The sequence below is a fragment of the Nyctibius grandis genome, chromosome 4, assembly GCF_013368605.1.
Source record: "Nyctibius grandis isolate bNycGra1 chromosome 4, bNycGra1.pri, whole genome shotgun sequence".
NCBI classification, from domain to species: domain Eukaryota; kingdom Metazoa; phylum Chordata; class Aves; order Nyctibiiformes; family Nyctibiidae; genus Nyctibius; species Nyctibius grandis.
In genome coordinates, this window is record NC_090661.1 from 25,545,009 (window position 1) to 25,556,644 (window position 11,636).

The 11,636-nt window shown below is 49.2% G+C and overlaps 1 protein-coding gene across 1 annotated transcript; it reads left to right on the plus strand.

Annotated features, from left to right (window-relative positions):
- Positions 1 to 5,587: 5,587 nt before the first annotated feature.
- C4H11orf96 (chromosome 4 C11orf96 homolog) lies at positions 5,588 to 6,705 on the plus strand. The gene has a single exon (XM_068399582.1). It carries the CDS (start codon positions 5,982 to 5,984, stop codon positions 6,342 to 6,344), a length of 363 nt encoding a protein of 120 aa, XP_068255683.1. The 5' UTR covers positions 5,588 to 5,981; the 3' UTR covers positions 6,345 to 6,705.
- Positions 6,706 to 11,636: the final 4,931 nt, after the last annotated feature.

Here is an 11,636-nt window from a genome sequence, read left to right on the forward strand (position 1 = left end):
CAACTCATCCTTCCTACCAAACCTGACTTTGACCTTTACGGTCTTCATTTTAAAGCTGCCCAAGCCTGACCTGACTGCACTTAGCCAAGTTACAACAGCACTCTTCTGACACGCCTCGCTGGGAAGCTGAAACTTGGGTTTCGGTGACTTAACACTGTGGTGAAAATCTGTGGCAGGGTTACATCTCCGGTGTCCTAGGCCTGCGACCACACCACTGAAATGATTCAGCATTGCATTGGTTTATATTTTATAAATATACGTATAGATTATATAGTTATTCTTAATGGAAGTAACAATGCTCAGACTTTGTATGGTGGAATACCTTCTCTTCCAGGTCAGTTCCCAGCTAGTGAGCAGTGCCATTGGGGATGTTGAACACCATGGCGTCACTGTGCCAGTAAGCATTGCTGGGCAGGTGGGCCTGGGCTCACACGGGTCTTGCTAAAACTGTAGTGGCTGTGACTGAGGAAGAGGGAGCAGGAGCCAAAGCTGGAGGACAGGGAAGAGGAGGAGCTTGGATTCAGGGATGGGCTGAGGAAGGGAGGATCGTGCAATGAAGCGCTCTGTAAAAAGAAAAAGTTGTGAATCAACAACTCAGCTGAATTTCCCATACTTATTACTTTAGGTTAACTTGGAAGGAAATTTTTCAGCTAAAATGGCCAAGCTATATAGAAAAGTGAGGCATACAAAGATGAGACAAACTTTTCCTCTTAAAAAGTTATTTTGTCTGGAGAAGTATCTTAAAATTTCGGTAAGTGGCAAGGTGGCACAGTTTCTGTGGCAGATTGCTTCGGGAGATGTAAAAATCTTCCATGCACCTATAATTCATGCATTGAACACGTCCAGCTTGAAGCATCCCTCAGAGAATGTGCCCATCCTAGCAAATCCCTGGTATGTTGGCAAGAGCTTCCTCATGGAAGGGGCTTGTAGAAATAATTTTTCATAAGCTGCCTGCAAAACACCTCAGCAGGGACCTGAGCCTCCTGGTGCTGCTCACTGGTGCCTTGCTGAATGTATCTGCCCTCCAAGATATGGTAAGTGCCATAGGGGAGTTTTCTCACGCCTTATTGCCTAAGACTTCTCCCTTGTCTCATGCTGCAGGGAACAAAAATCCCAGTGCTTGGGGTGTGAAGGAGAGCCCCGGCCTGCAGGAGGCTGGAGTCAGGGTGTGCTGCAGCACAAGCCCAATCTTCTCTCACCTACGGAGATTTCCAGTCCTGCAGTGAAATCCCTCCCAATACCTGCCTGCTGCAGAGGGAAGAAGTACTTATCCCTCACTTGCGCTGCCAGCTGCAGGGCTCTCCGCAGCTGCCCCCAAGTGCTGCCAGGTAGGATGCCCCTCGGCATGGCCCAGGGAACGTGAGGGATCTGACTTTAGGAAAATATTTCAAGGGACGCGTCAAGCATTTAAAATGCTGGCTGCGTGTTGCTCTGTTGGCTGCCCAACTGTGAGCATGCGAGTGTGTGATCCTTACTGTAGTATTACCCTCAGGCAGTCAGCTGCTGGGGCTTGCTTTGCTTGTATTTATTATTTTAAAAGGGAAAAATGTTAAAAGGCTGCTGAAGTCCCAGTGAGAAACACTGGTAAGGAAAATAAAGGAGATCCAACCAAATACATAAGGAAAGGGATATGGCAACCTTGAGTGCCTATAGCCCTTGCAAGGAATTAGCCACACAACTCCCTGGTGTAAATGCATTCCCGTGTGCTTGAGAGAAGCTCGGCTGCTGAGTTAAGCTGTACTCCGTGGTGCTGCTATTTTGTTATGATAGCTAGAAAGAAACAGTTTGCTTTTTTCCAGGCAGCAGACTCAGAGTGGGTTTCAGTTGGGCCTTGTTGAGTAACTTAGGTTCCCCCATCAGAAAGGTACAATTTGAAGTTTAAATCAAATGTCCATGTGCGCCTGTAGAGAAAAAGATGAGAAGACTTACCTTCTGCTTTCTGAAGTAGTTTGTATTGACTGCCTGTCTATTTTGTCCTTTCCTATTTGTAAGCTGGTATCTGTTAGGTTGCAGTTAGCTGAATGTTTTCATTATTATTTTTAAAATAGTTGTTTCAGGGTGTGTGAACTATAGTGGAGAAGGAACTGCAGCTCCTTCCCATTTCCTCATGGAAGTGAATTCACAGAGCAGCATGCTCAGTGAACGTGCACCATGACGCGCTGTGTGGTTGCTGGCACTATAAAAGCGTGATGGGAAACACCGCCTGGCAGGGCAGCAAGAGGCGGGGTTTACTCTCAGTATGTTTTGAGAGGGGATTTGAAACCCACCTGCTGGAGATGAGTTAAGGCATCCTGCTGGGAAGCAGTTTATCCCCCTGGCTCAGGAGGGAGGCCCTGTCAACTCCAAGGATGGGGTTACTGCACCGCTCTGTTTCGGGGCATGAACCATGGTGTTCAGGGTTTCTGCACTGGGATTGCCTAGCTACAGGTGGTTTCTGTGGAGGCCCCAACCTTTCAGAAGTTTCTTTTTGTACAGGAAGAGGTCGATCTCTCTCTCTCTCTCCCTCCTCTTCTTACTGTTTCCTTTCCCTTCTGTGGCATTCAATCTGATTGATAGCCAGCAAGAGGAATAATAATTAATAGGCTATGTGTATATTTCCTATAATCGCATTGTTAAACGAGTGACCTGATGACATAAATTAATTTCCATGGTGCTGTTTCAGCAGTGTTAGTCATTTCTCCTCCTATGAAATGGGCATTTTAGCTTCCCAAGACCCCACAGCTGTCGAGTGGATATTTTATGTAAAACGTGCAGCATTTGAAATGTTCCCAGCCCCAGGTAAATGTCCCTTCCAGCCCCTGTGCAGTGCCCTGGCATACAATGTGACTTCAGGCCTGTACTATGCAGGAATGAGATCCACTCTGATCACCCACATGGCAGAGAGTTTCTGTAATCTATACCATGAGGTCACATTTCAATACTGGGAGCAACTGAGATTAAAGTCATGATTTAAACCACTGGAGTAAATATAGTTTTTACATTAGCGCATTGCAGACTTGGGGGATTATGTCACAGGATATTTTTTCTGAATTGTCTCAAATAAAATCTTAAGGCCTCCTGGTTATTACCATAGTGATGTTGCTCCAACTCAGTATTGAAATTTCCTAGAGCATTTTATAATCAAAATTGTGAGGGAATTAAATGTTCTTTCTACCTGAAGTGAAACCAGTTTGCCCTCATACTGAACTTTCTCTATGAAACCAGACGGGCAGTTTGGACTGTGGATGTATGTGTTGAATTTCAGATATTGAGTCAACTGGCCTTTTGTCGGCAGAGCCTTGGATCCTCTTATGCTAGAGCAGATTAAATTTACCTTGCTTCATATGAATGTGAGATGCTTTTCTCCACTGCCAGAACAAGGCTCCTATGACATCCCACAGCTTGCTTCTGCAGGATAGAAAAGCTCAGCCCCAGGAGTCCTCCAAACTGGTCTGCAGACTCGTCCTCTTGGAGGGCTGTGCTGAGGAAACAGTTTGGCCCTTACTGCGCTGCAGAACCAAGTGGTCAGGCATAAAAACTGTTGTAAATGGGGCTCTGGAAGAGGGAGTCGTCGTACTGCAGTAAGGGCTTTATGGGCTAAATTTAGCCATTAAAATCAACAGTAAAAAAGACAGCCTTCTTCAAGCTGGAATGATTCAATTTGACCAAACAGAAATTTGTTCCCTTATTAAGCTAATTGTATCTCCCAATAAAAAGGCTTCAAACCGAACCTGACCCTAAAGCTGCCCTGGGGAGCCAAGGAGTCGAGAGATTGCAGCCAGGTGCTTTATAAAGCCAAGGCTCTTCATGTTTCTTTTATGCTGTCAAGAGGCAAAGCAGCCAGCCTTTAGGAAACATGCTAGCAAGTGCCTCTGGTCCCATCTCCCAAAGCTCTATTCTGTTTTTTTTTTTTTTATCCCGTTTGAGATGGGGCTGTAATTACAAGGGTTTGTTTCCAGTGCAGGTCCTGAAACATCGCCACTGCCAAGGCAGTTTGAAAGGAGGAGGAAGCAGTCACGAGTCTTACCCAAAGACAAGGTTGAGACTCTCTGATGGTGATCTCACAAAAACAAGTCCCTTTCTGTGTGCTGGACTATGGCGCAGGACACATGCTGTATGTAAGCTGGTTTTCCTCAGAGCACTTTTCTACCTCTGCACAAAGAACATGTTTTATGGCAAAATGCAACAACCTCAAGGCAGCTGCAGATGTGCTAGCTTGGGTGCAGGACCCAGGGCTGCTGGGATAAGCGCAGATCTCTGCGGGCTGATGCTGGAGGTGCCCACTCTGTGCTGCTGTGCCGCACCTTCACACCCACCACAGGGGCACCGACTGCTCGGCAAACATCGGGGCCCTGAGCGCACGGTCCCTGTCCCCTTGCCAGCACAGACCAGGATTCCTGATGCCATTGCTAAGCCTCTGCTTCCTTCTCGGTTCCTAACCAAGCTTCAAAAATATCCTCTTGAGTGGGTGAAGCTATACTGGAGAATGTCTTTATGGGAATAGTCTAACATCAGCCCTAAAGAGGGGACAGACTAACCATTTCAGGCTCTTCCTCCCTCATGCTTTTCTACTCCGCTTTCTTTGAGCTCCTTTCCTATTCTTATCATATGTTTTTCTAATGCTGCTGGGTTTTTCCATCACTGAGGCTCCTTGGCATGCACAGCTTTAAAGCATGGTCCCAGCCCTCGCTAATTTGCAAGCTTTTGTTCAGCTTAGTAACACATGTATGCCTTTTTTTTTTTTTGTCTGAGGATCAGATTTTGCATCATATCAAATAGAAGTATTACAGAGCCCACAGGGGAATGGAAAATTTTATGATCCTTTCTAAAATGAAAAAAATGGAGTCACACTGAAGCAGGTGTTTAAACTACATTAGAGGTGGCAGAATTGGGAATGAGATCCCAGTGTCTTGAGTCCTGAGTAACCCCCTGTTGCTGATTGGTTTCTTGTCTGGGACCATCCTGTGTGACCCCTGTTGTTTAAATCTGGGTCATTGTAGCATTAGGGTATTTTGCCCCAAATCAGCTTTGGGCTTGCCTCTGGGTTTCCTTTAACCATGTGTATGTTACTGCCGACACTAGCGATCCCCCCTGAAAGCTGATGTGACAAGTTTGTTAGTATTTTTTTACAGCCATAGAAATAATGATACTGATAAAAAAGCTGCGAAGTGAGCTGTAGAGAGCTGAACTGCTGCTGCGGCTCTCCGGGATGGAGTGAGGCCTCACAAACGGGCCTGATGCTCCACCGGGCTCCGCGGGGCAGGCCAGGGATGCCCTGGGCAGAGGGGACCGGGGGAGACAGCCCCTGCGGCGGCGCTGCCCGGGGGCGAGGAGGCGGGTGAGCGGAGCCGCGGAGCCGGCGGTCGGTCGGGGAGAGGCGCGGGGAAGGGGAGACGGGACCGAGCGCGAAGCCTCCGCAGGGGCAGCGGCGAGGCTCCCCCGTCTCGTCCCGGCCCTGCCCCTCCCCTCCAGAGGGGATGCGGGGGGGGGGGGTCCGGGGGCGGTGGCGCGGTGACATCGGTGCCGGGGAGACGTCAGGCGGAAGGGAAGCGCCCGGCGGGCTGCAAGTGGGCTCCGCTGCCGTCTGAGCATGCTCCCGCGGGGGCAGCGCCGGGATATATAACGGCGCCCAGGCGCCGGCGGCGGCAGCAGTAGCAGCGGCGGCGGCTCCGCTGAGGGCGGCGAGGCGCACTGCTCCGCGCTCTGACTGGCCCCGCACGGTACCGCGCCTCTGCGCACCGTTCCGATCCGCACCATACCGCGACTTTCCGCTCCGCTCCGTACTGCACCGGACCGTACCTCCGGTACCGCTCCGGACCGTACCTCTCCGGACATCACCGCTCCGCACCGTACCGCACTTCTCCGCGCCGCCCCGCTCCGCAGGGTCGGTCCCTGCCCTGCCGCGGCTGCCCGCCGGAGCCTCGGCACCCGGCACGGCCGAAGCAGCGCGCCCCGCTCCGCCCGCCCCGGCCCCCGCGGCGGGCGCTCCCGCGGGCGGCAGGATGGCCGCGAAGCCGGCCGAGCTGATGGGCATCTGCTCCAGCTACCAGGCGGTGATGCCCCACTTCGTCTGCGTGGCCGAGGAGTTCCCGCCGCCCGCCCGCCCCGCCAAGGCCCCCAAGGGCAAGCTGCGGCGGCCGAGGCAGTCGCGCTTCAAGACGCAGCCGGTGACTTTCGACGAGATCCAGGAGGTGGAGGAGGAGGGGGTGTCCCCCATGGAGGAGGAGAAGGCCAAGAAGTCCTTCCTGCAGTCGCTGGAGTGCCTGCGGCGGAGCACCCAGAACCTCAGCCTCCAGCGGGACCGCCTTGGTAGCTGCCGCCTCCGCAACAGCCTCGACTCCAGCGACTCGGACTCGGCCCTCTGAAGGCGGCGGGATCGGCCCGCCCCGGCCCGGCTCGGCTCGGCGGGACCCGGCCCGGCTCGGCTCGGCGGGATGCGGCGGCGGCAGGGACTGGGCTGCAGGAGCCGCCCCGCCGCCGGCCGAGGAGCCCCCGGGCGGGCAGCAGGGTCGGGATGTTTTCTAAGAAAGCGCTTGTACCTTCGTTTCTATTTGATTGTATGAAACTCTCCGTTTAAAAGACAAAAAAAAAAATCTTTTCTATTCGTTAGAAGAAATGAGCTGTTTTAGATGCATTTGCTGCTGGACTTTATATTTATTTTTGCATTTAAACTGTTGACTGCATTAATTTAGTATGTTTCTACTTGAATGTATGTTATTATTTCCATAAAAGAGTAATAAAATCTGATATATTTGCACAGTACATATCGGACTGTTTTTATTTCAGGGGTCTCCCTGTCCTCTTTCAGCGTTCTTGAAGGCTAATCCCTTGAAGGCTAAAGGGATTTAAAAGGCTGTTGACAGCTAATGCAGAAGCAGTAATGCTTTCCTCGGGGATGCTGCTCAGAGGGATTTTGCAGTCCGTACTGTCAGGTACATGCTAATGAAACAAGAGCCAAGTTAGACTGATTTTAGACAACTCTATTTGCTTGTTCAAGATTTTCATGTTAACCTGAATTTATGTTTAAGGAGTGTTTATAACTGGTTGTGTCCAAGAACCTTAATGCAGCTGGGCAAGCCTAGTGCGTTCACAGAAGTGCATATATACTTTCTGTTCTCAACCAAGTTGTTTTTGTCTCTTTTCCCCTTCCGACCCGTAAATTGTTTAGTGCTGCAGAAATTTTTGGTAGTTGGATACCATGCAGTTTCATTTACTAGAGCAAGTGGTACTATGTGGACGTGCTTTTCTGGAGTTGAAAAAGCAAGGCTGTTTTGACATGGTATTAGGAGTGAAGTTACATGGGGCTTCTCTGGGTGTGTGTGCAGGCATTTGTAAGATTTTCTCTGTCCATGGTGTATGTGCCGAGGAGCATCTGAAGCTCCCTACAGAAGTAAGAGCAACTCCTGGACTGACAATATTTCCCCGTATTTTCCTCCACTCTCTTGACATATTCCTGTGCTAATAATGTAAGCCCATGGGAGTATCTTCCTTCAAGGCAAGGCTCTGGCAGTTGAAACTTCACAGTTACTAGGTATTATTAGGCTAATGGGCTGTAGCCTCTAACTAACATTTCTGTCGTAAGATTTTCTGGGGAGTCACAGCTTTTCTGATGGCTTGAAATAGGATCATACTGATAAATAGGGATAAACACCAAGCTGTGAGTTTATCGGGAGTGGTAAAGGCTGGGGCAGAGGGAAAAGATGACTGATGCAGATGGAGAACAGGGTGCCTAGTTAGGGCTGGCAGCCACGGACTTGGACCCTCTGGGCACTGAAATACAGCAGATGACCTGTGTGAGGAGCCCGGTGGTGGCTCTGTGCACAACTGACGCCTGTCTCTTTCTAGCTTAAAGCTGAGGAAAATTGGGGTGGGGGGTGGGGGGTGCGGGGCTTGGTTTTGGACAGGTCCTTCCCCAGCTTTCATAAGAACAGGAAGAATTTTAAAAACTCCCTTGCAGTTAGGAGAGCCCGCTGACCTCCAGTACCAGGGGAGGGTCATGCATGCAATTCAGCAGGTAAGGAAACAGGTCTGGGCTCTGACCCAACCTCCTTGTAAAAAAGCATTTAAACTACCCCACTTGTCGCCCTGCGTGCAGTCTGTGAAACAGTTTCTCTCCCTTTGCCGTTAGACCCCGATGGCTGCTTTCTGTGTAGGCGCAGTACATACATAAACAACGTCTATGCACAAGGCAAAGCAACTTGACCTCCAGAAGAGCTTTCAGCTAGGCAAACTGGACTCTCTAAAAAATAATCAGTTACCAGCAGCTGGGCTAATTTTCCTCAACAAATTCCTAATGCTGTTACAATTCTGGGAGTTTTGAGATTGTGAAAGGGTTTGAAACATCTATGAGGACTCTATAGCTGTGTGCCTAAATGTTGCGTAACTTATACAGCGGGCTAGTGAGCTCTGTAAGCTTTCCAGAGGTTGTATAGTATCCTCCGCATACTGCAGGGTTCACACTACTTTTCAGTCTTGCTTTGCGTTCAGCTCTGCTACAAATCCCTGTGATACATAAAGTGTGTGGTAGCTCAAGAGGCTGTGAGCACAAAATCCTCTTCCCTGCTCATCGTTTCTCTTTAGCAGCTGGGAAATTAATAGCAGGCCATTTACCATCGCCCTTCCCATCCCCGCTTTAGCATGCAGCTGTGCTGCCACCACGCAGGAGGCACATGAGGCTGTGCTGCGCCAGCCAGCAGCAGAGCATCGGGTACCAGCTTCCTGGAAGAGGGAAAATGGCCATGTTCCCTTTTCTGTTCCAAGAAACAAATGTGGATGTTACCACAGAGGAAAAAAAGGGTTTGAGAATCTGTTGTAGCATAATATTTGAGAAAAAGCCATATTCCAGTGGTTAGGCTGAATAAGTAAGTTTCTCTTCAACTGTTCTTTGTTAACATTTTTCTACTTCATCTCAAAGTGAATAACATGGGAGATGCCAGTGCTAAAGATAGACTAGTGTTTATCGTCCAAACAGTTACGATTGAGGCAAAAGGGTGAAAAGCCAGGGTGTTTTAGCTCTGTCCTGGAAAGGCCCTCCTGAATGCAGCTGGAAAAATAAACCTCCCTTCCAGTCTTCCTGTGCTGCTAATTTTGAAGGTTTCTCTTGCAATGGTTTTTAGCATCACGGCTATCTGTCTGTAAGGATTGCAGGAAGATCTATTAAATTTGCTTTACTGAGGGTAATGATGTATCAAAAGGTTTGAGTCTGTCACCCACTACCCAGGCTTGAGATGTGGGTTATACGTTTCCTTTCAGCAACTCACAGCTTAAAAGCATCCAGCAGATGCCACTTGGTGATGTTCAGGACGGCGGCGAGCAGGCACGAGCATCCTACGTCTGCGCAGGAGGGAGCTGGGAGCCAAACGCTCGTGGAGCAGCAGGATGAGTCTCAGGGTGGAGGAGAGACTGAGCACCCCAGGGGTGTCTTCAGCCCTATTTCTCCAAATCACAGGAAATCACACAGCAGAATTTGTCTTTAATGCAACCTGCATTTATTCTCATATCGCTTCATGCATAAATCAGCCTGTCCTCTGCAGCGAGAGGAGCACCTGGTGGGGTGAGTGGAAGCTCAAACTTGAAAGCTATTCTTTTATTCTCTTCCTGTATTTATGTCCAGTCCCCTTCAAGCGTCTCAGCATTTTTCCCCTGTGCTCTTGTTGAAATGCTGTGTTAGTGTAAAGCTATTTGTGCTGGTGTGGTGGATTGGTACCTCCATGCCTTATGTTGGCCTGACAAGGGGATCTGAATGGTGCAATTATCATTGCTCTCCTGACATCCTAAAAAAAAAAAAAAAAAAAAATCCTCTCTTTGCATCTTATGAACAAGCTTTTCCTGCTTTTTTTCCAAAACATTTTAGTTAAATTTGATTCAATAAATTCATGGAAGATTTCTGGATGCAATTTAGTGCAATTTAGTGTCCACCTCAAGGGGCTGAGGGCAGTCCTAGCTGTGTGTGCACCGGTTCTGTTGTTGGATGATTTCTCTCATCTCTGGGTTTCCAGTGACTCACTGGGGACACTTCAGAGCAGAGCTGTCATGAGAAACAAATATGAGAATGTGCTTGTAATTCCTGCAGGTTTCCATGCTGGGACCCTGAGAATGAATTTGCTTTAGGAGGTGGTTTATGGTGATATGTCTCCTGACCCTTACCGCTGCTGTGGGTCTGATCCTGCAGGCGTGCAGTGGACAGACTGAGGGACACTGCCCTGGGTAAGAAACACCACGTGACCGTCATTATCTAACCTCCAAAGTAACAGTGGAGCTGTGGGACAAAACACAATCCGAGGCATCTATTTCATTGTCAGGCTAACAGTGAACAAATTGCTGTGTAACAGGGGCCGACAGGCGAGCTCTAGCAAATCCGGTTGCTGTGGTTTATCGAATGTTAGCAGTGCCGGGGGTTTGCTGGCTGCTCTCCGAGCGGTTGTAGCTCCCTGGCAGAGTTAGCAGAGCACAGTGCGTGTGCAGACCTCAGCCTCTGTGGTTCTTGGTCTTAGGTGCAGGCTTTTGAAGCCACCACCAGTGAGATCAGCATGGTTCTCCAGGCTGCATCTAGCCTTGTTTGAACCTCAGCTCCTGTGGCATGGCTCAGTCTGAGCTGTCTTTTGTACATGTGCAAGATGCACACTGGGGCTTGCATTTCTGTGGGGGAAAAAAAAACCTTGGGGAGGTGCAGATAGCTTGAATCCCTGAGCAGAGTGCAGGCTGCCTGTGCAGTGATGCACCAGTGCCCTGGATTTGCAGTTTAGCTTCTCACAGCTATCTTAAATAGAGTGTGCAAGCTGTGCGCAGCGCTTCAGCAAGCCTGGCTCCTAACTTTAGGGGTATTTTTTAAGCTGTAAAGATGCAAGATTACATCCCAAGCAGAAAATAATGAGGCGTCCAGTAATAATACAATAATAATACTACCGTGTTAGCAAATGTCATGGTATGTTATAAATAGCATAGGGTCAGATCCTGATTTTGGCTGCACTGGTGTCAGACTGGCTTTGGTCCAGCTGTACTCTGGAGTTGATGTGGATTTGCTCCTTGAGCATTCATGCTATTTGCTGATATTGCTGAGCATGTTTCTGGGCTGGCTTGAGAAGTCCAAGCCACTGCTCCCCTGCTCTGTCACGCCCAGGATACTCTGAGGCTTCACACAACCTTACACAAGTTTAGCCACCCTTGTGCTTTGGAAGCAGTGTGGATGATGTGTGCCCACCTGCCTGGGACATCTGTTCCCTGCTCCCACATGGAGAGGGAGCTGGTGGCAGCAATGGGGAGAGGCTGGGGTAGCTGGGCCAGAGGGGAGGGGGCTTTCCTTCAGCAAGTCTGGGAGTCCATAGTGATATGAGACTGCAGAAGACTTTCTTTGAAACCAAACCAAGGTTCGCCTGGGTCCAATTTCAAATGGAACAAAATCTACCACGATTTACAACTCTGTCTTGAACAGAGATTCTTTGTTTGGAAATATTTGCTTTGAAGAGGTTGAAGTTATTTATTAGGAACTGGTGAAAGGGAAGTTTTCTTCCTTGGCTTGATTTAAAATCCTGTTGTTGTGGAAGATTATTTTTTTCTTTTCCCTGTGAAGAAAATGACCTTTCTTGGGCAGGAGGAAAGGGGACTGGTGAGAAAGGAGAGAGGGAGGGAGAGAACACAGCTCGCTTGTGAAATGGCTC